Source organism: Schistocerca americana, chromosome 7 (assembly GCF_021461395.2).
Source record: "Schistocerca americana isolate TAMUIC-IGC-003095 chromosome 7, iqSchAmer2.1, whole genome shotgun sequence".
Lineage (NCBI taxonomy): Eukaryota > Metazoa > Arthropoda > Insecta > Orthoptera > Acrididae > Schistocerca > Schistocerca americana.
Genome location: NC_060125.1, coordinates 264,739,583 through 264,764,380, shown reverse-complemented (window position 1 = coordinate 264,764,380; position 24,798 = coordinate 264,739,583). Strand labels below are relative to the sequence as shown.

General features: G+C 41.9%; 1 protein-coding gene across 1 annotated transcript in view; it reads left to right on the top strand.

The window, feature by feature from the left end:
- The first annotated feature begins 3,044 nt into the window (after window positions 1-3,044).
- Window positions 3,045-24,798, top strand: part of LOC124622864 (mucin-3A) — a 368,592-nt gene continuing 346,838 nt past the window's right edge. The window contains exon 1 of the mRNA XM_047148658.1: window positions 3,045-3,164. Within this exon, the coding sequence (XP_047004614.1) occupies window positions 3,128-3,164 (37 nt within the window). The 5' untranslated portion in view covers window positions 3,045-3,127. The remainder of the gene's footprint in view (window positions 3,165-24,798) is intronic.

The following is a 24,798-nucleotide window of genomic DNA, read 5'->3' as shown; positions in this document are numbered from 1 at the left end:
ACTCGACGTGTGTCCCAGCGACGGCTCGCTGCCCGTAAGTAGCGCACTGCACGTATCCCGCACCTCACCTTCGCTCAGTGGGCCGTGGCCTTTATTTGCGCTATCCGCATTTCCGCATCTACATCAATCCTGCCAGTCCAAAAAGTTTCGACAGTCGATTGATAAAAAAAATGAGAGTTAAGGAGTCAGTTATAATTCTTCGGGTGTCCTACATATTCACCATACATTTCGGTGTAATACACTGAACGTTCATGTGCATATGTCAGAAAGTGCTTCTTTGGGATGTTCGACCACAGGTCACGTGGGCTTGAATGTCGGTTATGTCTTCAAAACGCTGAACTTTCACCTGAAGTTTTGCGCTTTCTCGTCTTGTCGTAGGGTCGTACTGGTTACATCAAGTCACGTCACTGGTGTTTTGTTCCCAGAAAAGAATTTTCCGCATTTTCCGTTTTAGCCAAGTTGCAGCAGAGTCCGTACGTTATTGTTTTCGTTTAGAGTCCGAATGTGGGACAAACTTGGCGCACACTTTTCTGTTCCTCAAGACATGTCTTGAAAACTTGATTTAGATATATTGCTCCATTCCCATTTGTGGCACAACTACTTTGACACACTGTCGCGGCACGTCTTCCACTTTCATTATCATTGTATCTATTAAAATTAGATATTAATTAATTATTAAATATTAATTAATTAAAACATAACTACATACAAAATTAATTAAATACACACAAATGAATTTATTAATTAAATACATTCCAGTCACTGTCCATCTCACATTTTATAGCCTCTACAGCTACCTCTTGTACTATACTACTGTCCTAGCAATCTGTCCCTTGCTCTTGTCAGTGTTTTCCATAGGTACCTTATCAGTCCACCTAATTTTCGACATACATCTGCAGCCCTACATCTCAAACACATTCTCTGCTGTTCCTGTCTTCGCATAGTCCATGACTAAATTCCATATACTACTGTGCTCTAGACGTAAATTCCCAGAAATTTCTTCCTCAGTTTAAGGCATATGATTGACACTAGTAAACTTATCTTCTCCAAGGATGGGCCCTTTCCCTGTGATGGTCTTCGGCTTATATTCTCCTTCCTTTGTCCGTCATGCGTAATTTTGCTACCGCAGTACAGAATTACTTTACTGTATCTATTTCGTGGTTCTGGGTTCTCCTACTCCTTTCGCCTTTCTTTGGCTGCCTCTCAGTTCGTAGTATGTCCTCATTACACTGCAATTTAGATGACCTGTATTCGACGAAGTCTGGTGACCATTATACTGAGAGCTTTGCATGTGTCGTGTAACGATCATATTAATTAGGTAAGAGAGATTAAGGCACAATCAGAGGGGTCATTTTTTGCACGACATAGGCGAATGGAATGAGATGAGAAATCTTTAATATTGGTAGGATTTACCCTGCACCACGAGCTGAACTGTAACTGGCGGAGTACGTATGTAGATGTAGATGTAGTATTCAACTGTTCACTAACGTTTTGTCCCAGAAAATGGAATGATTTTTCAGTTGTAAAACCCTGCCAATTGTTTAAAATACTCAAACGACTATGAATTTGCAGGTGCGTTGAAAGCTGTGCAGAGAGCACCACAATCTGTCAAGTTGCGCCGAATGCTTATGATACTGACAAGCGAAACATTTTCGGTAACAGTAATCGATAACTACAATTCGCCTTCTAGAGACAATTTGGCACTCATATTTTGTTTCATGTTCTTCTAAAGATGAGTAATATCTACTACTGATTAATTATAACATAGTAAAATTTTCCTTCATTAGTCCTCGAAGAAATGTGGAGTTCCCGTAAAGTAAAGAGTCGTCAGGGATGCATTTCGATGCGCAGTTCTTATGAGCCCGAAGTCATAAATACTTCGTTATTTTCCCCGCCCTTATAGCGGTAGCGAGTTCGCTACTGTGGGATGATGGTTTTGGTAAGAACACCAGCAATTGCCGCAGTGGTTTTTTGAAGAGGCTCGATGTTTTTTGTGCTATACGAGGATGTGAGTAAAGGTAACGCCTCGGAATATTTTATGCTCAAACTCTTAAACTTTTCAAATAAAACAACTGTTGTTAACATTCTACACCTCTATTTTTCATGTCCCTATATTTCTCAACGTATTCATCCTGGTGATAAACACATTTCTCACAACGAGAAACCAGTTCGTTGATACCGTCACTGTAGAATGTTTGACTTTTGTTCACGGAACCGTAACCTTACTTCTGCTTGCACCGCTTGATCACTATCAAAATGAACTTCTCGAAGGAATTTTTCTGGAAACAGATGAAAATTGGATTGGGCATAATCGGAAGTGTGTCGGGAATGATGGATGGCAGTGAACCCAAGGCGGTGGTATATTGCAGATGTCGCAGCGCTGGTGTGTGGTTTCGAATAGTCATGCTGAAGGAGAGGGTGGTCCATATGTGTATCAACACTCCGAATTATTGCACCCAGTTACTCACCCAATGTCATAGTTACATTGCAACCTGTCATGTTACAAGTGACAATTTCGAGCCCTCTAGCGGCAGAGGGCTACAAATTGTAGACGTAAAGAATAAGGAGGCAGGATGGTAAAAACGTTTGTTTTATTTAAGAAACTTTAGCAGCTTCGCATAAAAAATTCGGAACCATTGCTTTTCAACGCGCCATTGTAAGTGTGTCCACCGCTAATTTGCTGTCTTCAACTACTGTCACTCATAATGCCCGTGCGGAGTGTCAACAATGGCTGTGTAAAGAAAAAAAAAGAAACAGCTAGTGCAGAATTTCTGCTATCACACCAAAAATGTTGCGAGATGCGTGCTACATCCTGTCTCTCGGCGTATAGAGTTGATAGTGGAGACACCCGTTTAAAGAACTTCGAAAACGATGGAAAGATTTTTAAAAAATCTGTAGCTTAGGACACAGTAACAGAGAAAAACTCTAGAGTTGATGAATTCTACAAAAAAGACAAGTTTGTTATATTTCGGACACTAGAATTTTGATTTCTATAAGTGTTTCACCAAGACAAGGGTATTAATTAGCATGTTCCTCTTCCAACAGGTTACCGGAGCCGTCGACCACACGCGGCTGCGTGCAGATAATGTGCTAAGTGTCTCTTCCCTCAAGTGGAAAAGAATTAACAATGGATCCCCTCGTCTTCATCATCTGTCTTCTTCAAGGTAAGAACAACAATACGACACTCTTCTCACAAGTAGAATTAGTGGAACATCCTTCATATGTAATCAGAAAAAGGTGCTGCCGAAGGAATACTTCTCAAAATTACTATATAGCGGAAATGCTGAGCCGCAGATAGGCACAACAAAAGACTGTCACACAAAAATACACACATACACATACACACACACACACACACACACACACACACACACAGACATGGCGCAGGCTCTGGTAGTTGAAGCTACCCTGGATTTTCCATTGTTTGAATAATACTTTTCAATTAAACAAAGAGGTTACACCGCGAATTTAATTAACGCTATATGATTACTAAATGTGGAAGGTGACCGTAAATTGTCAGTGGAATAAGAAAGTTAAATGTAAAATTAGGTATTAAGGATACTGATGATATTGCTTTGTATTTTAAATCGCTTTACTACATTTTCCTAGACAGTAAATTTCACTTTCCTGATGTTTCTACTAGCTGGGTGTGACACAGACACAGGTTACTGGACACAGTGGAAAAAGGGGGAAAAATTTCGTTGCTCACATCAACGTATCATCAAGATTCTTCTTAGCACGCAAAACGAAGCTCGTAGTATGACGGATGGTGCACGACGTCCTGTCGACATTACGTGCAACACTTCGTGATGCATTCCTCTGCGCTACACGGGAAAGACGATTCTCTCTTTGCTCCTGTAAATACCACAATTCCTGAAGTTTTATCATTTCTACTTATGTCCCACCAGGAAACAAAGAAAAAGTACCACATTCTTAGTAGCTTAAGAGACTCTCCTTCCCCCGAATGCAGTTTTTACCATAACGATAAGCGGTTGCTCTGTGAAAATAAAAGTCTAACAAAGAGTTAAGGAAATTAATGATTTTCTTTTTGGAACAACATATCTAGGACCGGACAGACGTCTTCGTAATTTCGAAACCTGGTCATCATTTGTTTTGTTCAATTCCTCCCTAGTAAATCGCATTAAATATGGACCCAGACAGAGAAGAAGTAGTCAAGTACAAGTTATATCTTCTGAGAGAAGCTCCACTATTTGAAATCCTCCTTCACAGTAAATTACAGATCATCCTGCCTCAAGCCTTCTTCTTTTACATCTTTCTTCCTATCATTAGATTCGATATTCCGTAAGACATTGCTCTTAACCGTCATGAGATACCCGTTTAAAGGCTATGCCTCTGTATAGACAGGGTGTTCGGAAATTTGTGTCACAAACATCTAGAACTTGTAGAGGGCAGTAGGTACATAATAGTTGGAGTAGGAACGCATGACAGACGGATTCCACTTCTGCTTGAGTAACTGAATTACGCATGACGCAGTACAATTATTGGCTCACAGAAACAAAGAAACATCAGTTTATCAGTTAAGAACATTTGTTTCTATTAACACATAAACATTAAGTGTTTACATGATTCCAAAACAAAACAAAACAAAAAAAAAAACAAAAAAAAAAGAATGCCCGCATCTCGTGGTCGTGCGGTAGCGTTCTCGCTTCCCACGCCCGGGTTCCCGGGCTCGATTCCCGGCGGGGTCAGGGATTTTCTCTACCTCGTGATGGCTGGGTGTTGTGTGCTGTCCTTAGGTTAGTTAGGTTTAAGTAGTTCTAAGTTCTAGGGGACTTATGACCACGGCAGTTGAGTCCCATAGTGCTCAGAGCCATTTGAACCATTTTTGAACCAAAAAAGAACCCAGCCGACTGAACGTACAGAACATCACGTTTAAGTGTTAATACAAGCAAATGTTCTTAAGTGATAAATGGATGTTTAGTTATGTATACTTTCGAATTGTTACCTCATCATTGTACTGCGTTATGCATAATTCAGTTACTCAAGCAGAAGTGGTTGAGTTAAACAATCAAATGGAAACCGTCGGACTCGGGTTCGACTTCAAAATATTATGTTCTCACTCTCCTCTACAAGCCCTAGAAGTGTGTGACGGAAATTTCCGAACGCCTTGTGTACAACATATCGCAACTGCTCTTATCGATGTAATTATTTATTAAAATGAAATATAGTATATTAAGGGTATCTCTATGCTCTCTCCGAGAACAAGACACACTTTGTCGGAAAGTGGGATATGTATGTCTCCCAAAAGGCTGATGCTTTGGCAGAAAGTTAAAAATCAGAGAGTCCAAAGACTTTTAAGATTCGATTTGTACAAAAGTGATAGAATTCTAAAACATTTATTTTGTCTCAGGAACCAAAGATTGGAAATTAAAGTGCGGTACAACACCTACAATGATGATCATATGGGAGTTACCTTTTTGCAATCTTATTATGTTTCGTGACAGACAGTGCCTGACGCATCGATGTTGGTGGAGCAGACTACACTATTTATAGTTCAAAACTTGTTGTTGCAAGTGGAGCACAACGTGTTACAGGTACAAGGATACATCCATTTAATGTATGATGCAATATGAAATAGAGCCCAGCCATCAAAGAACGTACAGATAAAACTTTCGCATCATGACTTATTATAATTAGATAATCGTGCGAACCTCATCTGCAAACGTTTCTGGCTTGTGTTAAGAATCCAGGAAACCTAAGATGCAGGATGACACTGATGGTAGGCGTGTGCAGCCGATACTATAATAATGGCAATAAATAAATTAAAAATATCCTTCTTTATATTTACTAAACGGAATAAATTTAATGCCATCGATAGTCTTCGTAAAATCGGATTGTTCGAAACATAGACCGTTGGCCTAGATTTTCGACAAAGAACTGTCAGCAAAATATAATTTGAGCTGAAAGAATATTCACCAATAAGCGGCCTTAAACTTGCTTCTGAGACGCATGAGAAGAATTCAAGGTAGTGTAGGAGCAATAACAGTGCCGGTATCATAAAAAAAGTGCGCAAACAATGGATTCAGATGTAGTAGAATTCTTTTTTCAGTTCTGCTCAACGCCACTGCAGAACATTAATTAAGGCTGCATTCTTCTCTTTGAACAGTTGGTATGGGCATTAATTATTGTTGTGTTAATAAAAATGTAAATATTTGTGATTATTAGTTCCATATGTCAAATTACTAATTTTACAACTTCGTATCATCTCGAACAATTAAAATGTTGGGACACACTGTATACGACACCATAGAGGAAATACTGCACGAAAAATGGTAAACTCCGTGAAGATGCGTTACTGATTTCTTTAGTGAAAATTATGTGTCGAAAAACAAAAACAAAAAAATTGAAATGAAGATAATGGGATATTCGTAGATAATATTGTAAGAGCAATAAGATTTGGTGTATCGTGAAATATAAACTGTAGCAACTCGAGATTACTTAAGTGTTAAATTTCTTGCTGGTGTGACAGAGATTTAAGAAACGAAATTATACCTGCTGGGACGGGCGATGTCAGTTGATACTCGTTTCTCGTCTACCTCCGCTCTTTCTTCGCCACACGAGCCGGCAACATTTTATCACCGGGAAGTTTTGTTTGTTAAGAAAGCGCGGAAGACAGCGGCGGGTATTAAAAGGACTAAAAATGCAATTACAACAGACCACAATTTAGAAAGTCGAGTTATGAACCCGTAATAAAAGATATGGAGCGCCATTAATTTCTTTTGCCAGGGGTAAGGAGATTATGAGGCTGCGAAGCAAAAACGTCCTTGGCTGCCGAGCTACAGAGTCCGCGCTCTGAGGATAATAAATAGCACTAAGGTGGCCAGGATAAATTAACCTGCTGAGAAATATTCGCGATGATTAATTTATATTAGAAGTGTTTGCTAAAGCGGGTACATGTTAATTCTGGGAAGGCGATTAAGCTTTCCTTGAGCTAGGAGACAGAGGCGTAAAAGTTTCGTCTTTCATTGTCTTTACAGGCACACACCTGCATGGGGGTAATTCTTCTACCAGCTGAGTTGCTCTCGTATTTAATTTGAATTTATAAGCAACACAAATTACATAATAATTTAGTCACTAACGTCGTGTGAGGTGAAAGCTATTTACGAATTTACACTTATCCAGTGCCGAAAAATAAATTAATACTCCCGGACAACGTCGAATTTGATCCTGTGACGGCATATGGCACCTGTGGGACACTAGATGCACTGATAATAGTTTCAAAGTCATCCTCCAACGGCGACCATATTGGCATGGATACCGGAGAGCCATCTGTGTCCACCCTTTAATATGGAATGCTCACAACTAGATGGCTCAGTGTGTTGCAACCCAGACAACCACTTCTTTAAAGTCAGTACCGCCGTTAGACTGTTGCTTATTTACAGTGTTATATTTACACTTACTCAATCATGATTTCGGCTTCAAAATGCCATAGTCAAGTGTTCTCTGCAAGCAGGTTAGACAATAACAGTGAAATACATAATAAGTGATATAACCGTATGCATACTGTCGTACTAAAAAAAAACTATTAGACACATTGTCTAAGAGTCGATATTTCTTGCAGAGCCTACTGCTTTGTTTCATTACTGAGTACACCATCTTCACTGAATGTCAGTTGGCTAAGTGTCAAATTGCCTTGTTCAAAGAAATTCCTGTTACAAGCATGTGACCTTTCCTTTTAGTCTTTGGGTTTAGTGTCCGGTAGGATAGGAAAGGTTAGGAACAACTTATTTTCTTTGGTGATTGTTACATCTTTGGAGTACCTGTTTATCTTAGTATACAATGAAGCTGCCTAAGATAAACAGGTACTGCAAATATGTAACAACCACCAAAGAAAATAAATTGTTCCTAACCTTTCCTATCCTACCGGACACTGAATCCAAAGATTAGGAGAAAGCTAGCCGGTGTGGCCGAGCGGTTCTAGGCGCTTCAGTCTGGAACCGTGCGACCGCTACGGTTGCAGGTTCGAATCCAGCCTCGGGCATGAACGCGCGTGAAGTTCTTAGGTTAGTTAGGTTTAAGTATTTCTAGTTCTACGGTACTTATGACCTCAGAAGTTAGGTCCCATAGTGATCAGAGCCATTTGAACCATTTTTGAACTAGAAAGAAAGGTCACCTGCTTGTAACAGGAATTTCTTTGACTAAGACAATTTGACACTTCGCCAACTGTCATTCAGTCAAGGTGGTGTACTCAGCAATGAAACAAAGCAGTAGGCTCTGCACGAAATATCGACTCTTCGACAATGTATCTAGTAGTGTACTTTAATACGACAGTATGCCATCTTAGGCAATTTATAACATTTGGAAGTAAGAGTTACAAATATGGATTGTTATACGGTTATGTCACTTGTTATGTATTTCACTATTATTGTCTAACCTGCTTTCAGAAAACACTTGCTAGTGGTATTTTCAAGCCGAAATCATGATTGTGCAGGTGCAAATGTAACACTGTAAATAAACAACAGTCTAATGGCGGCATTGACTTTAAACAAATATATAATGACTGTGGCCCCGCATTATGAAAAATTTACCAGACAACCAGGCCACGAAGACACACTCGTCTCTCCTACAGCGGGCTGAGCGAGTTCGAAAGGTCTCAGACTGTAGCCTTCAACTGGCAGAATGGGCCTTTTGGAGAATGCCACAGAAGTTGGACGGGCTGCGCCAGTTGTGTAAAGATGTTGGTATTGATGGTCAAGAGGATATTCTCACACGCGTGGACAATGGTCTCGACGTCCAAGCAGCACAGACGCTCGATAGTATCGTAGTATTGTAAGGGCAGCAGTGGCACATGGTACTGCTCACTCAGAACAGGAAAGAGGGCTTGTGAAAGCACGTGAACTGTTGCTAACCGGTGACTAGCAGTAAGACTACGGACACGCATACCTCTAGCCCAGCTCCCACTCACCCCACAGCATCGACGTGCACGGCTCGACTGGTTCCGTCAGAGGATCAGTTGGAAGATGAAATGGCGCGCCGTAGTCTTCAGCGATGAAAGCGGATTCTGCCTGCGCGAAGTGATGGTCGATTGCGCGTACGCTGTAGACACGATGAGAGCCGTCTGGTATGGTGCATTTACCCATGGTACACTGTAGTCACTCCAGGCGTTGTTGCTGGGGTGCGATCAACTACTGTCTTTCACCTTTGGTGTTTCTGGAGAGGACGCTAACCAGAGGTCGGTACGTGCAGAATGTTTTTAGACTCGTTATTTTGCCACTGGAGAATCATTTAACCGCGCGGCTGCTACGGTCGCAGGTTCGAATCCTGTCTCGGGCATGGATGTGTGTGATGTCCTTAGGTTAGTTAGGTTTAAGTAGTTCTAAGTTCTAGGGGACTGATGACCATAGATGTTAAGTCCCATAGTGCTCAGAGCCATTTGAACCATTGAGAATCATTTGTTGTTCCAACCGGATAAAGGTCGCCAACAATCTGACCATGAAATTCAACGTATTCTATAAGACATGCTACGACTTCCCTGGCCAGCAAAAATTTCTGACTTGTCTGGAGTCAACCACGTGTGGGATGTGATGGGCCGAGAAGTGAGTCGTGCGACTTGTCAACCAACAATTCCTACAGAACTATTTGAAGTGGTCGAATAGGCTTGCAGTAACGAATCCCAAGAGAGTATTCGCCATCTGTAGGATCAACCGGGTGCCGGAGTCAGCACCTGCTTTGGGGCTCTTGGAGGCGACACCACATACTAAAATGGGTGTTTCAGAAAGGGTCGATACCCAGTGCCTCTGAAACGCTTGCGCTATAAATCTGTAAATGTAACCATACTCAATAGGCAATGTTGCAACAATAAATCTTGAGTGAACTGGAAACGTCAAAAAGGATGTACTAAATTTTTTCCGGCAGTGCAGTCCATGACCTTACATAGGACATACAACATAAGTCAACAGATTACAAGGAATCTTAGCGTAAAAATTTTTAATAATTCAGAAGTGACTTTGAGGAACATTAAGAGGGAAAAGAGGCGCGTTTCAAACAAAAGCGTCATTACCTCCCGAATATCGTCTGTTACTGAAGAATAATGTTTTTAATAGTTTGCTCTAATAAGGAGAAACATCTACATTACGTACGCTTCATAATTATTTTATGGATTAAATAATGATGAATCTTAAATGTACTGTTGTTTAACTACTGAAATACGATAACCACAACATAGCTCTTTCTGCAACTTTTCTCCTTGCGGACGGGAATCTATTTTCAGCGTCACTCGGCTAGATTCCTTGTATCACACATCACTCAAAGTGTTATACACACACACACACACACACACACACACACACACACACACACACACACACGCACACACACACACACACACAAACTTATTGGTTTAGAGCTTCAGCTTCAAATTCTTTATATATGTTGTTCTAACAAATCAAACGCTATGTATCAAGAATTACTCGTCCATAATCAAATTATTGGCTCATAGACGATCATCTACAAGCAAAAGTATTGAGTTACACAGTAGTTTAAGTATCTTATATATGGTCTAATTACGAATTCATTAGAGAAAATATGACAAATGGCTCGAGTAAAATAAAGCAAGTGCTAAGCCTTGATACCTACAGTCGATCGGTATTAATGATGGCAGGTACACAACAGCGATTACGTGGAGGATCTCTTTTGCTACATTAACGTACATAGACAGGAAAGATATTTTAATTACCAATTCTCTGCCATTAAGGATGTGAAGATAATTACCAAGACAGATGGTCTATTATTTCTATACGGCTTCGAATGTTGAAACCGCTCACCGCAGAGGAAAATGCACCGTAAGTGCTGATACAGAATATGACGACCAGGTTTAGTTAGACGTAAAGGAATATCAAGAGACTAATACTACAAGAAGGAAACATGAAGAGCAAATATTCTTAATCCTGTTAAAGAATGTCCTCAAAATCGTTCTCAACCGTAATTTTATTGGAGAAGGAAAGTCAAGAAGGTTATTAAGAAGCATTCTTACTGTGAAGGACTCGAAAGAGAAAATATCAGTACTATAGTTTTCTTTCGACAACTGTTGTCTTTACCACGATCGCCTCCTAAGCAGACCTATCATGTTAGGTAACCAGAAAATTTCAGGTTCATATCAAGAATCACGTCTGCGAAGAACGAATAAGAGAAAATTGCAAAAAATAGAGCGGCTGTTAAGAGAAATGACTGTTGACAACGACAAGGCATAGGTTTTTTTTCTTTTTTTGTATGATGAATACGGTGAGTTGTAACAATAGTCCCCTAAGCATGCCCGAAATTGTCTTCTTTCGCGATTTTCAGCATGGATCAATATGGCATAGCACGAAATTAAGTGCCCTTTAACGAAAGTTCTCACATCCTGATTAGCTGGCCCATTTTGCTTCATAATTCCGAATCTTCATTGAAATGATGACATTCATTACGTTGTTATTCCATGGAAATATTTCAATAGAGTAAAAATATCAGCAATTTCCTATCTCATCATAGGATCTTGATTGCCTTTTAATTCGAAGGCAACGCCGGATTCTCAGCTGAACCAGCTCCTCCTTGTGAAATCCTCAGACCTGCTTATCTCAGCTAGCTTTCGTGCCTCCTGGGATGGGGACCAGCGTTGCAGTGCGTAACTCATCCCAGGCGGCCGAATTTCAGCTCATTACGTATTCATGGGGACGTTAAAAAATAATTTGTGAGTGCAAGGGAAGACTCCGCAAATGAGAAAGATACGAGCGTGCACAGTTTAGAAATTCAAATATTCTGCATCTTTCGGAGCAAAGGGGCTCGGAGAAGCGGAAGATAATTTTCTCTCTTCGTGAGTCCTGAGTTATTGTTCGTAGTCGAGGACTAATACACTTAATTTTTTTTCCCGGTGCAAGACTTGTTTTGTCAGGTGGAAAATCATAAAGGACAGGAATGAAATAGCCAGCCGAATTTGAAAAGTTAAAAGCAGACCTCTTTTCCTCATTACCTATATTATACGGAAGATAAAATCTCTTGTAACCGCCAACATAAATGCGTTGTAAGCAGGAAGTGCTAAATTCACTAGTGGAATTTCGAGAAACCAGTAACAGGTACGGGAGTATCAGAAAATTTGCTTTGGTTCCATATTATAAATGATACTCCAAGCATCAATTTTTTAAGTGCTTTAAGCGAAAACATATTGTAAAAGTGTTAAGAAAGTCATAAATATCTCACTGAATTTTTCAGAGCACTCATTATAGAACATAGAAATTCGTGTTGATTACCTGGAGATCTACAATGAGGTGACAGTAGTCATGGGATACCTTCTAATATCGTATCGGATCTCCCATTCCCCGACGTAGTCCAGCAACGCGACATAGCACGGACTCAACAAGTCTTTGGACGCCGCTTCCAGAAATATTGTGCGATGCTGCCTGTACAGCCGTCCATAATTGCGGAAGTGTTGCTCGTGCGGGATCCTCTTCACGACCTGACCTCTCTATTATTTGAGTAAGTGTATTTTCTATCCAGTTCTATCCGAGATCGTGCTCCTTCTCTAGCGACCTCATAAATACGTTAAAATTTAATATTCCTTCTTTCTGATGATCACAAATTTATCGTCAAAAGAGGGGGAGGGGGACGAAGATGATCTTGTAGCAACGCGAAGTAAATGAACGTTCCGATGAACTTCTTATGCTACCAGCACTGCAGTGTCCGTTGTGATGCTGTTTCTTTTCGATCTTCTGATCTACTCTTCGTAACAAATGTTCTCATCAGGGACTCTCTGAGATCGACTGCCGAATCTCTGAAGTGGCCCTTCTTTCCTTCACAGTTCCATATTTTTCATAGCTTCTGGAAAAGTAAGAAATAATGGGTTTAATATCCTCTCGACGATGTGTTCATTACGGATGGAGCACAATCGTGGATTGGGGAAGGAAATCGGCCTTACGTTTTCGAAGAAATCATCCCAGTCCTCGCCTTAAATCACAGTGGGCAACCCAAGACTGAGGAATCAGTGGAGATTCGAATCACTGTATTCGAGGATACGAGTCTCAATCTCATTACTGTACCACCACGCTCGGTTATTGTTATTTCAAAAGACTTGATATTTTCCCAAGGCTGAAAGATTACAGACACTGAGAATCTACTTACATAGGTAAATGAAATTCATTACATTTGGTCGCTCGTACAGCGGTATACTTCTCAGCCGTTGGTAATTCTGTGTTTATGTCTCTCTTATTGGCCTTGTCAACTATACTGTCTTTGGGCTTGTGGCTATCCAACAATTATCAGGATGATTTTCCGTTCTGTCTTGCGACAATCAGTTTTTCTACTCTGACTATATTGACGCGATTCTTTGTTTTAGGACACACCAGTTTCATTTCTATCGTAGTAACTTTATTCTGCTCTTCTTGAAAAAAAAATTGCACCTGTTGTTGTATAATTTATTTCATTCTAAAATAAATAAAATGGGACGTACGTTGATGTATAATGTTATTTTCTATAGACGGTTAATCCTAGAGGTGTAACATCCTCATACTTCAGCCACTGGACTGCACGCTTTCTGTGTTGGGAAATGATAAATGAGAGTTTTCGCCAGCTGTTGAATAGTTTGTCTGGGTTAACAATTAGACAATCAACGAGAGAAACGAGTGGGTAACAAAAAAAAAAAAAAAAAAAAACTGAATTATGCACTGGCATACAGTAGTAGCTATAGTTTCTACTATCCACAAATGGCTCAAAGTTTCCCAAATGGAATTAAGAAAGAAAAATGAAACTGACAGATGAAGGCATGAGAAAAATGCAAGGCTTTTCTTATCTCTGATAAGAAAATCCCTACCAGGAAAATTAAAGCAGAGCTTAATAAAAGTCTGGACAACGAAGTGTCAACAAGAGCAGTGCGAAGGTAACTGCTTGAAAAAATATTCACTGTGAAACATCATGTAACACAACTAGCTGCAATGTATAGGCTTCAGTGGCGCAACGAAATAAAAACATACATCGCCAAGCAATGTAAACATACAATACGGCTGACAGGTCCAAATTTACAAAAAAAAGGAGGAGGATTGGGTTTGGGGTTACGTATCGACGACGACGTCATTAGAGATTACTTGACAAATAAGAGGCTGAAAATCGCCCTCGTCCTTCTCAAAGGAAACGTCGTAGCATTCACCTTAATCGATTCACTGAAACCACGGAAGACCTTAATGTGGATTAATGAGCGTGAATTTTCACGCTGCTTCTTCCCAATGTGGGTCCTAAGACCCTACGGAAAGGAAAGACTTTGCGTAGGGCCTACACTGCTGTTACATTAAGTGGTCCAAACATCGGTTCTAACAGTGGACTGTTTACATCACCCACGATGCTGATGCCCCCAACTCCTAACGACTGTAAATGACTTACGAAGGTTTTATGACAATGGAGATGTAATAATACATTGTCCCTGGTTTCCTTATTCACAGAGTTCGAATATTATAGAGTCAATGTAGCCGACGCTACATCCCAAGAGATGGGCACCCATCTGGTATTGTATCTCTCATAGAATTGTCTCTCTAGGAAGAATGCTGTAATGTAATGCAGATTACTGTTCGGAAAATGTATACATCTTTAGAAGAATCTACGCTGTTTTGCAATCAGGCGGCGTTTATAAATAGTATTGGGTGACTTTTCAATTAATTTGTCTCATGTCATCTATAGATTCTTAGGAAGAGTTTTCTCATCGGGTGAGATGGTGTAGAGCTTTGGACCGCTTAATATATCTATTGTTCTAAATCCTTAGCTGGTACTCCCTCTAACAACCTTAACGTCGGCGAACCGACAAACTCTCAAACTGGAATCTTTAGATCTTCATCAAGTTTCGGGGTCACCTTTCGTGATGTGATCGTGCACAGTGCGGCGTCTGAGTATAAACAAAGGATATTACGACCCTCCCAAATTGGAAAGCAAGTTTACCGAAATTGAAGTTGGGCCCCTACGAAGCCTGCTATTACCAAACGAGATTGCAACTGCTAATATCACAGTGCGTAGCTGCTCAATCTCTGTAACTAGGCTTATTAGTCGATTAACCACATTTGTTTTTCGTTTACTCATTTCTTCATTCTGTACGCAACCTAAATGGTGAACACGGTTGGTAAGCCAGAGAGAAAGGGGAAAGTTCTTTATCATATCCAGAACCTCGCTCCCCTTTTCCTCACAACACACACACAAACACACACACACACACACACACACACACACACACACACGAGCGTGCAACACAAATACAATTACGGTGACAGTTCGTTTTCCAAGAAAATGTCGGAAACGCTGTGGAAATTGCGTAATAAATGAAATATACTTTGATTCTGCCTCCGGAATCGTGTAGCTATGGAAAAGTGGAATACTCTTTTTAAATTTAAGAAAGTTAAGGTACCATGAAACAGTAAAGTAATTACAGGAGTTAATTATATAATGCATTTTCTTCTTCTTTAATTAATAATCACGTTGGACATGTAACAGGTATCGACACACAGAAAAACTTAAACGGATGTTTATTACGGTTTATTACTTTGTAAATTTCTCTTACGCATGTCCAGCCTGTTTAATTGTGTATGTGGCCCCTTCACAGTCAGTTCGTATGCTTATTGGTCATTACTTCAGTTTCCTTGTTTCTCTTCGTCTCGCCTTCTGAAGCACTTCTACGAGCAGCCAGAAGCGTATAAATAAGTCTATAAAAAATAGAAACTGGCGCTGCGTAATGAAACATTCTGTGGAAGAATTAGAGTCGCTTTCTTTGTCCGTGTGTTACGTGCATCATGTGACAAGTCCTATTCAAGTATCGACAGTAAAAACCTTAGATTTAATTCTATACAGATCACGTAGCTATTATAACACAAATTTATGATTGTGGTTCCTCATAGATACGTGTATCTACCTCCTCCTCCTTATCTCCATACAATGTACTATTACGTCGTGGACCGCAATGTCAATTTAATGTCAGACGTTTAATGTCAGGTATGATTCATCGAATCGTTCTCAGCCACCAGCAACGTGAAATATGCGCTTTGTGTGCCATGTGTGCCTGTTGGCAGTATGAACGGATGATTTATTTATGATCACATAAGGCATGAAACTGGCTTCGACAGACAAACCTAAGCAGGCATTTATTACGATATATTACGAACTATTTCGCAATGCATCAAGTATTTGTATTCATTCATATCGGTCAATAGATAGGAGAGAAAATGAGGTTTGAATGTTTGCTTATTGTTTTATACTTTTGGTAAGGAGCTTTAAGGGAGCTGAGAGGACTTTTTTTAAGTAAACTGTCGACTTATACGAAGCTACCAATCTGAATCTCTGTAGTACTCGAATGTTTCCCTTTTACTTTCAAAAAGCCATGAAGACAAATACCAAATTGAGGGTATTGTGACTGCCTGTCACTTTGTCAGACAGATTGTCCACCACTAACTGAAAGGAGAAATAACAGTAAAGAACATTATAAGATGGGCGTCTCATAAATATTTTAAGCCAGAACATCAATGTTAACAATTAAAGAATAATTCTGAGATTCGTATAATTGCAAGGGGCGTTGTATAAGTAATGCAACATTTTTTTCTTTTTTTCTGAAAGGAAGTTGGTTTTATTCAGGATTAAAGTACACCGTATTATTCCCCACTCTTTTTGCTACAAAACCCTACTGTTGAATATGATCTCCGTTCAATGTGACGGCCTTACGCCACCTTACCGGGAGGGCCTGTATGCCCTGTTGGTTGGTTGGTTGGATGGTTGGTTGGTTGGTTGGTTGGTTGGTTGTTTGGATGATTGATTTGGGGGAGAGGACCAAATTGCGAGTTCATCGATCCCATCGGATTAGGGAAGGATAGGGAAGGAATTCGGTCGTGCCCTTTCAAAGGAATCTTCCCTGCATTCGCCTGAAGCGTTATAGCGAAATGACCGAAAACTGAAATCAGGATAGCCGGATGCGGGTTTGAACCATCGTCCTGCCGAATGCGAGTCCAGTGTGCTAGCCACTGCGCTACCTCACTCGGTTGTATGCCCTGGTGGTGTACTGGTCGACACCAAATCCAGCGTCATGTTGCGTTAATAATCACCCCACATCCACGTAGTCCTTAGCACGGGGTGCAGCCTTCATTGATCCAAGCACAAGTAAATCGGGAGGTGCGAGATTCGGGCTGTAGGGTGGATGAAGAAAAATAGTCCAATGAAGTTTTGAGTGTTCGTCTCGGCTGCGTAGATCTCAGTGAAACCTTGTGCATGGAGATGTAAAAGTTCGTTTGGACTTCTTTTTTCGTCGAACACGCTGAAGTCGTTTCTTCAGTTTCGTGAGGGTAGCACAATACACTTCTTAGGTGATCGTTGCACCATGAGGGAGCACTCAAACAGAAGAACCCCTTCAGATTTCCAGAAGACGGTTGCCATGACTTTATCGGCTAAGGCTGCGGCTTTGAACATTCTCTGCGAGGGAGAGCTGGTGTGGCGCTGTTCCATGGATTGCCGTTTGTTTCCGGTTCCATGTGACGAACCTAGGTTTCATCGCCTGTGACGAATTTCGACAAAAAATTCTCTCGATCAGCTTCGTAACGTGCAAGCAATGCTGCACAGATGGTCCTTAGATGCTCTTTAAGGTCTTCTGTTAAGCGGCGGGGAACCCAGTGGGCAGATGCCTTTGAGCATCCCAACTATTGGACGAGCGTGTCAGCACTACCAACACAGTCGCGCAGTAGGGCAGCGGGGTGCGCCATTGTGATCCGTCGTTCACATGGAATGTGAATGTCCGCACATTCCAACACTGCAAGGCTCACAGATGTGTGCGGCAGGCCGGCACATAGAAGGTTGGACAGGTTTGCGCTACCTTGGTGTGATGATGACAGGCGCTTCGCCCAACGATTCATTGTAAATTTGTTCACTGCCAGGTCTCCCTATACCCACCGTGGTTCAACAACAATACTAGGAAACTACTGCGAAAGCAAAGAGAGTTCACTGCAAGTTTAAACGCAGCTAAAACGTCTTAGACAAACAGAAACTTAACGATTTCAAAGTTAGCGTAAGGAGGGCTATGCGTGAAGCGTTCAGTGAATTCGAAAGTAAAATTCTATGTACCGACTTGACTGAAAATCCTAGGAAGTTCTGGTCTTACGTTAAATCAGTAAGTGGCTCGAAACAGCATATCCAGACACTCCGGGATGATGATGGCATTGAAACAGAGGATGACATGCGTAAAGCTGAAATATTAAACACCTTTTTCCATAGCTGTTTCACAGAGGAAGACTGCATTGCAGTTCATTCTCTAAATCCTCGCACAAACGAAAAAATGGCTGACATCGAAATAAGTGTCCAAGGAATAGAAAATCAACAGGAATCACAACAGAGAAAAGTCCACTGGACCTGATGGGATACCAATTCGATTCTACACAGAGTAAGCGAAAGAACTTTCCCCCCGTCTAACAGCCGTGTACCGCAAGTCTCTAGAGGAACGGAAGGTTCCAAATGATTGGAAAAGAGCACAGGTAGTCCCAGTCTTCAAGAAGGGTCGTCGAGCAGGTGCGCAAAACTATAGACGTATATCTCTGACGTTGATCTGTTGTAGAATTTTAGAACAAGTTTTTTGCTCGCGTATCATGTCGTTTCTGGAAACCCAGAATCTACTATGTAGGAATCAACATGGAATCCGGAAACAGCGATCGTGTGAGACCAAACTCGCTTTATTTGTTCATGAGACCCAGAAAATATTAGATACAGGCTCCCAGGTAGATGCTATTTTCCTTGACTTCCGGAAAGCGTTCGATACAGTTCCGCACAGTCGCCTGACAAACAAACTAAGAGCCTACGGAATATCAGACCAGCTGTGTGGCTGGATTGAAGAGTTTTTAGCAAACAGAACACAGCATATTGTTCTCAATGGAGAGACGTCTACGTTAAAGTAACCTCTGGCGTGCCACAGGGGAGTGTTATGGGACCATTACCTTTCACAATATATATAAGTAACCTGGTAGAATGTGTCGGAAGTTCAATGCGGCTTTTCGCGGATGATGCTGTAGTATACAGAGAAGTTGCAGCATTAGAAAATTGCAGCGAAATGCAGGAAGATCTGCAGCGGATAGGCACTTTGTGCACGGAGTGGCAACTGACCCTTAACATATCCAAATGTAATGTATTGCGAATACATAGAAAGAGGATCCTTTATTGTATAATTATATGATAGCGGAACAAACACCGATAGCAGTTACTTCTGTAATATCTGGGGGTATGCGTGCGGAACGATTTGAAGTGGAATGATCATATAAAATTAATTGTTGGTAAGGAGGGTGCCAGGTTGAGATACATTGGGAGAGTCCTTAGAAAATGTAGTCCATCAACAAGGCAGGTGGCTTACAAAACACTCGTTCGACCTATACTTGAGTATTGCTCGTCAGTGTGGGATACGTACCAGGTCGGGTCGACAGAGGAGATAGAGAAGATCCAAAGAAGAGCGGCGCGTTTCGTCACAGGGTTATTTGGTAAGCGTGATAGCGTTACGGAGATGTTAAGCAAACTCAAGTGGCAGAGTCTGCAAGAGAGGCGCCCCGCATCGCGGTGTAGCTTGCTGTCAAGGTCTCAAGAGGGTGCGTTTCTGGATGAGGTATCGAATATATTGCTTCCCCCTACTTATACCTCCCTTGGAGATCACGAATGTAAAATTAGAGAGATTCGAGCGCGCACGGAGGCTTTCCGGCAGTCGTTCTTCCCTCGAACCATACGCGACTGGAACCGGAAAGGGAGGTAATGACAGTGGCACGTAAAGTGCCCTCCGCCACACACCGTTGGGTGGCTTGCGGAGTATAAATGTAGCTGTAGATGTAGAAGTACATACTGCAAGCGCCTATCAGTATCTGCGGTGCACTTGTTTTCGCCGAAACAATAACAGTGACCGCTCTCTTCTTGGAGCGTACCTCCGTTATAATCGGCACTTTGACGGCTACTTACGGCACAGCTACCTTTCGGAACTTCATGAATTTATAGCGTCTGAAGCCAGAATATTCCACGATGTCGCACAACAGACTGTGCATTTTCCAATCGCAATTGGCTCAGAATAAATGAGGTGTCTTAGCCCTACTTACTGAACGCCCCTATTTAGCTGCAATATAGCAGGTCAGCAACTGGAAGCAGTTAATGCCATAAATTATCTGTGAGTATGCATTTGGAGTGTTTTGAAATGGAATTATCATATAAAGTTGATCGTCGGTAAAGCAGATGCCAGACTGAGATTCATTGGAAGAATCCTAAGGAAATGCAATCCGAAAACAAAGGAAGTAGGATACAGTACGCTTGTTCGCCCGCTCCTGGAATACTGCTCAGCAGTGTGGGATCCGTATGAGATAGGGTTGATAGAAGAGACAGAGAAGATCGAACGGAGGGCAGCGCGCTTCGTTACAGGATCATTTAGTAATCGCGAAAGTGTTGCGGAGATGATAGATAAAATCCAGTGGAAGACTCTGCAGGAGAGACGCTTAATAGCTCGGTACGGGTTTCTGTTGAAGTTTCGAGAACGTAACTTCACCGAAGAGTCAAGCAGTATATTGCTCCCTCCTACGTATATCTCGCGAAGAGACCATGAGGATAAAATCAGAGAGGTTAGAGCCCACACAGAGGCATACCGACAATCCTTCTTTCCACGAACAATACGAGACTGGCATAGAAGGGAGAGCTCATAGAGGTACTCAAGGTACCCTCCGCCACACACCGTCAGGTGGCTTGCGGAGTATGGATGTAGATGTAGATGTAGGTGTAGATTCCTGTTCAGTGACGATCTCTCAAGAATATAAGTGTTTGCATTTCCCTTATTGTGAGTGCTCGTGGTTTATCTCAGTTTTCGTTCTAAACGATACAGAGATCTCCACTAGCGCAGCTGTCCCTTCGCGATATCGTTGGCTGTATTTGCATTTTAATTTCGGTCGCCTCCCGTAATGAAGCCACGCCGCCCCTGAATAACAGGCCCCGTCTAGCCTGCCGTCTCCCCCTCGGCGACAGCTGCGCGAAATAAAATGTTTACAAGAGGAGAAGGGGACCGGAGGTCTGAAGACGGCGCTGCGGGCGAAGGCAAGACGAACCGCCGTGGCTCAATTAGAGGACGCAGCAGACGCCACCCGTGCGGCGAGGACCGCTGCAGTGACCGAGGGCGAGGGGGGGTGGAGATTTTGCAGATACGGGTAGCCGTCCCTCCCGATGGCTCCTGAAGTTTCATTACGTTGTAGCGATTTAATAAAGACGGATTGGTCGGCGCTGGCGGAACTTGCCTAATGAAGGCGACGTGGTGGGGCACAACCCGCTGCCAATAGGACGGCCGCCTGCGTCATTCAGCCGCCGTTTAATAACTCCCTCCCTCCCTCCCTCCTAACCACCCTCCCGGCACTCCACTTGAAAACTGCCGGCCACACTAATCCCAGCTTTATCGCTAATGCGCTTTCGGGCAACGCCCAGTGTGGCCCGTCCGCCGTATGAACGGAGGATTCCGGTCCGCGGAATATAGAGATCGACCCGCAACGAAGTAGCTCGCCATCCGGGAAGAGGTCATCAAAGAGATATTCGCTAATTAGATGCCGGGAAAAAGAGTAGAGCACCATACTGTACTAAAAAGGCGCAGAGCATACAGCAAACTGAATTTCTGCTGACTTTGCTACTGCGAGCAGAAATCTCCCTGTATTTGAATGTTTTGGAGAGACGGAATACAGAAATAGAATGCGCGGCTTCACGGTGTAAGTACGACCAGATATTGACATTAGCAAATAATCGAAGTATGACAGATTAAAACTGTCACGAGCTAAATTCCACTGAGAGACAAACCGCATGGAAATAAATGAAAAACAAGACTCAGTATATAAAAAAAGAAGGAAAACAAAGCTAAACCCTGTCCATCAGCAGATTAACAGCTGGTGTAACCTAAATGAAACCACATGGGTCGTTCAAGCGAAAACCATTATTATTTATTGTTATATGAATGAAGTAATAAAGCAAATTGTATCATTTTTCGACACAACCTTCCCACCGCATCGGAAGTGCATGAATAACTCTTGAGGACAATTCTTTTGCTTCTGAATGCAACCAGTCGTGCACAGCTGTTTTCACATATTCATCGCTTCTCAAACTACATGCTAACCCTCATTTGAACCGTCCGAAAGCATGAAAGTTGCTCTGAGCGAGGTCTGATAACTGAGGTGGGTGTTCGAAACATTCAGATTTCATATCCTGCGTTGCTACTACTGAGAGGGCAGTATCAGGATTCAGCGCCCATCTACACACACAAACACACACACACACACACACACACACACACACACACACACACACACAGCGTAGGGAGAAACATTATATTACAACAAAACACCTCTAGTCACAAGTCTTCGTCCTTGTCTCATGCTTGCAGGAGGAAAGTTAATACATATCTTATTTGAGTATGACTTACTTGACATTATCGAGCCAGTTTCCATGTAATTCTCCAAAATTACCCGTTTTACAGCCCAAAAAGGGGTGAAATGACTTTCACTGCAGATAATTAAGAGTAGAATTTTTATGGCCCTGTTGAAGAGCAATAGCGGCATTCTTTTCTCTACCTTTCTATTTTACGCTGGTGGGAGTAAATCCAGATTTCATCTCCTTTAACAATTTTGTCCATGAATCCAATACCTTCGACCTGCCTCACAGGCATCGCTGCGACGATATCTCAATTCAGCAGTCAGTCATTTTACGTTCATGTTGGAGAATATGGTTTTCTGAACCAACACTAGTATCCAAAAATACTGGCTATTTCGTTTACAATCGGTAGAGTGTTTCCCTGCACTAGCTCTTCCACAGCGGCAATGTTCCCGTCCGCCAGCATGTGATATGCTTGGCTCGGGCCCGTTGCGTCTTCCACGGAAGTTGTGTCCTTTTAAAACTTCCTCACAACTCGATCACCTACTGCAGAGCCACGCGCAGATCACTGTGTTTTGATCCTAGGATTCATTTCCACAAGGTTTAATTGCTTCACTGCTCAAAAAACGTACCTCAGATTACTGTTCGAACGCGATGCAAGTAGACAGTGGGGCGGCCATCTTCATACTGAAAGGGCTTCCTTTTCTGTGTTGGAACAACAGGCTGCCAACTGTTCGTCACTTGTCGAAACTCAAACATAACTCTTGCAAACTGCCAAATCAACTTCTAGAAATTATACTGCACTTTCAAAGCTTTCATTTCATTCAGCATTGTGTGTCGAAGAGGCTCCTCATTAGTTATCCACACGCTGTACAGGGTGTTACAAAAAGGTACGGCCAAACTTTCAGGAAACATTCCTCACACACAAAGAAAGAAAATATGTTATGTGGACATGTGTCCGGAAAAGCTTACTTTCCATGTTAGAGCTCATTTTATTACTTCAAATCACATTGATCATGGAATGGAAACACACAGCAACAGAACGTACCAGCGTGACTTCAAACACTTTGTTACAGGAAATGTTCCTCCGTTAGCGAGGATACATGCATCCACCCTCCGTCGCATGGAATCCCTGATGCGCTGATGCAGCCCTGGTGAATGGGGTATTGTATCACAGTCGTGCACAATACGAGCACGAAGAGTCTCTACATTTGATACCGGGGTTGCGTAGACAAGAGCTTTCAAATGTCCCCATAAATGAAAGTCAAGAGGGTTGAGGTCAGGAGAGCGTGGAGGCCATGGAATTGGTCCGCCTCTACCAATCCATCGGTCACCGAATCTGTTGTTGAGAAGCGTGCAAACACTTCGACTGAAATTTGTAGGAGCTCCATCGTGCATGAACCACATGTTGTGTCGTACATGTTCTAGCAGCACAGGTAGAGTATCCCGTATGAAATCATGATAACGTGCTCCAAAAAATGGTTCAAATGGCTCTGAGCACTATGGGACTCAACTGCTGAGGTCATTAGTCCCCTAGAACTTAGAACTAGTTAAACCTAACTAACCTAAGGACATCACAAACATCCATGCCCGAGGCAGGATTCGAACCTGCGACCGTCGCGGTCTTGCGGTTCCAGACTGCAGCGCCTTTAACCGCACGGCCACTTCGGCCGGCTAACGTGCTCCATTGAGCGTAGGTGGACGAAACTAAAATGAACTCTTACACGGAAATTAGGCGTTTCCGGACACATGTCCACATAACATCTTTTCTTTATTTGTGTGTAAGGAATGTTTCCTGAAAGTTTGGCTGCACCTTTTTGTGACATCCTGTATTAAAGGGCAGTGTGCCCAGAACAACGAAGCAGTTACATTACTTCCGGGATTTTTGGCCAATTCTTGTTGTTAAACAGCAATTTAAATGATGTTTCATCAGTGTGGAGCTATTAACAGTGTTCATGTGGAATGTGAAAACACTAATGAGTGTTGCACTCCATCAACACACCAGCCTTATTAAAGAACGTTTGGTAGTCAATCGCAGCTAAGACAAATATATTTTTAACTCATACAGCGCAATTTTTAAGTACAGTTACAGAGCAAAATGGGGTCATTATATTCGTTTTTGTTTTTCTTGGAATTCACCATAAAATTCCCTTGATCACTCTACCACCCATATGTGTGGCTACAAATCCCACTCACCATCATTTCATTTGCATTACATGTCAGATTATCAGACAATTAATTAGCTACTTTTTTAGAAAGAGATTATGTTGAAATACATTTGCGTTCATGCGCAGGGAATCCGTAGACAATGAAAACTACCCAAAAGTTTTTTTCGTATGATGCGTTGTATTCGAACAAGCAGGCAAACTCATGCACCCTTCCTGACAGAATTCATTTTTTGATGAGTGTAGGACGCCAGTGGTGTCAAGTAACACGTCCACTTTACCTTTA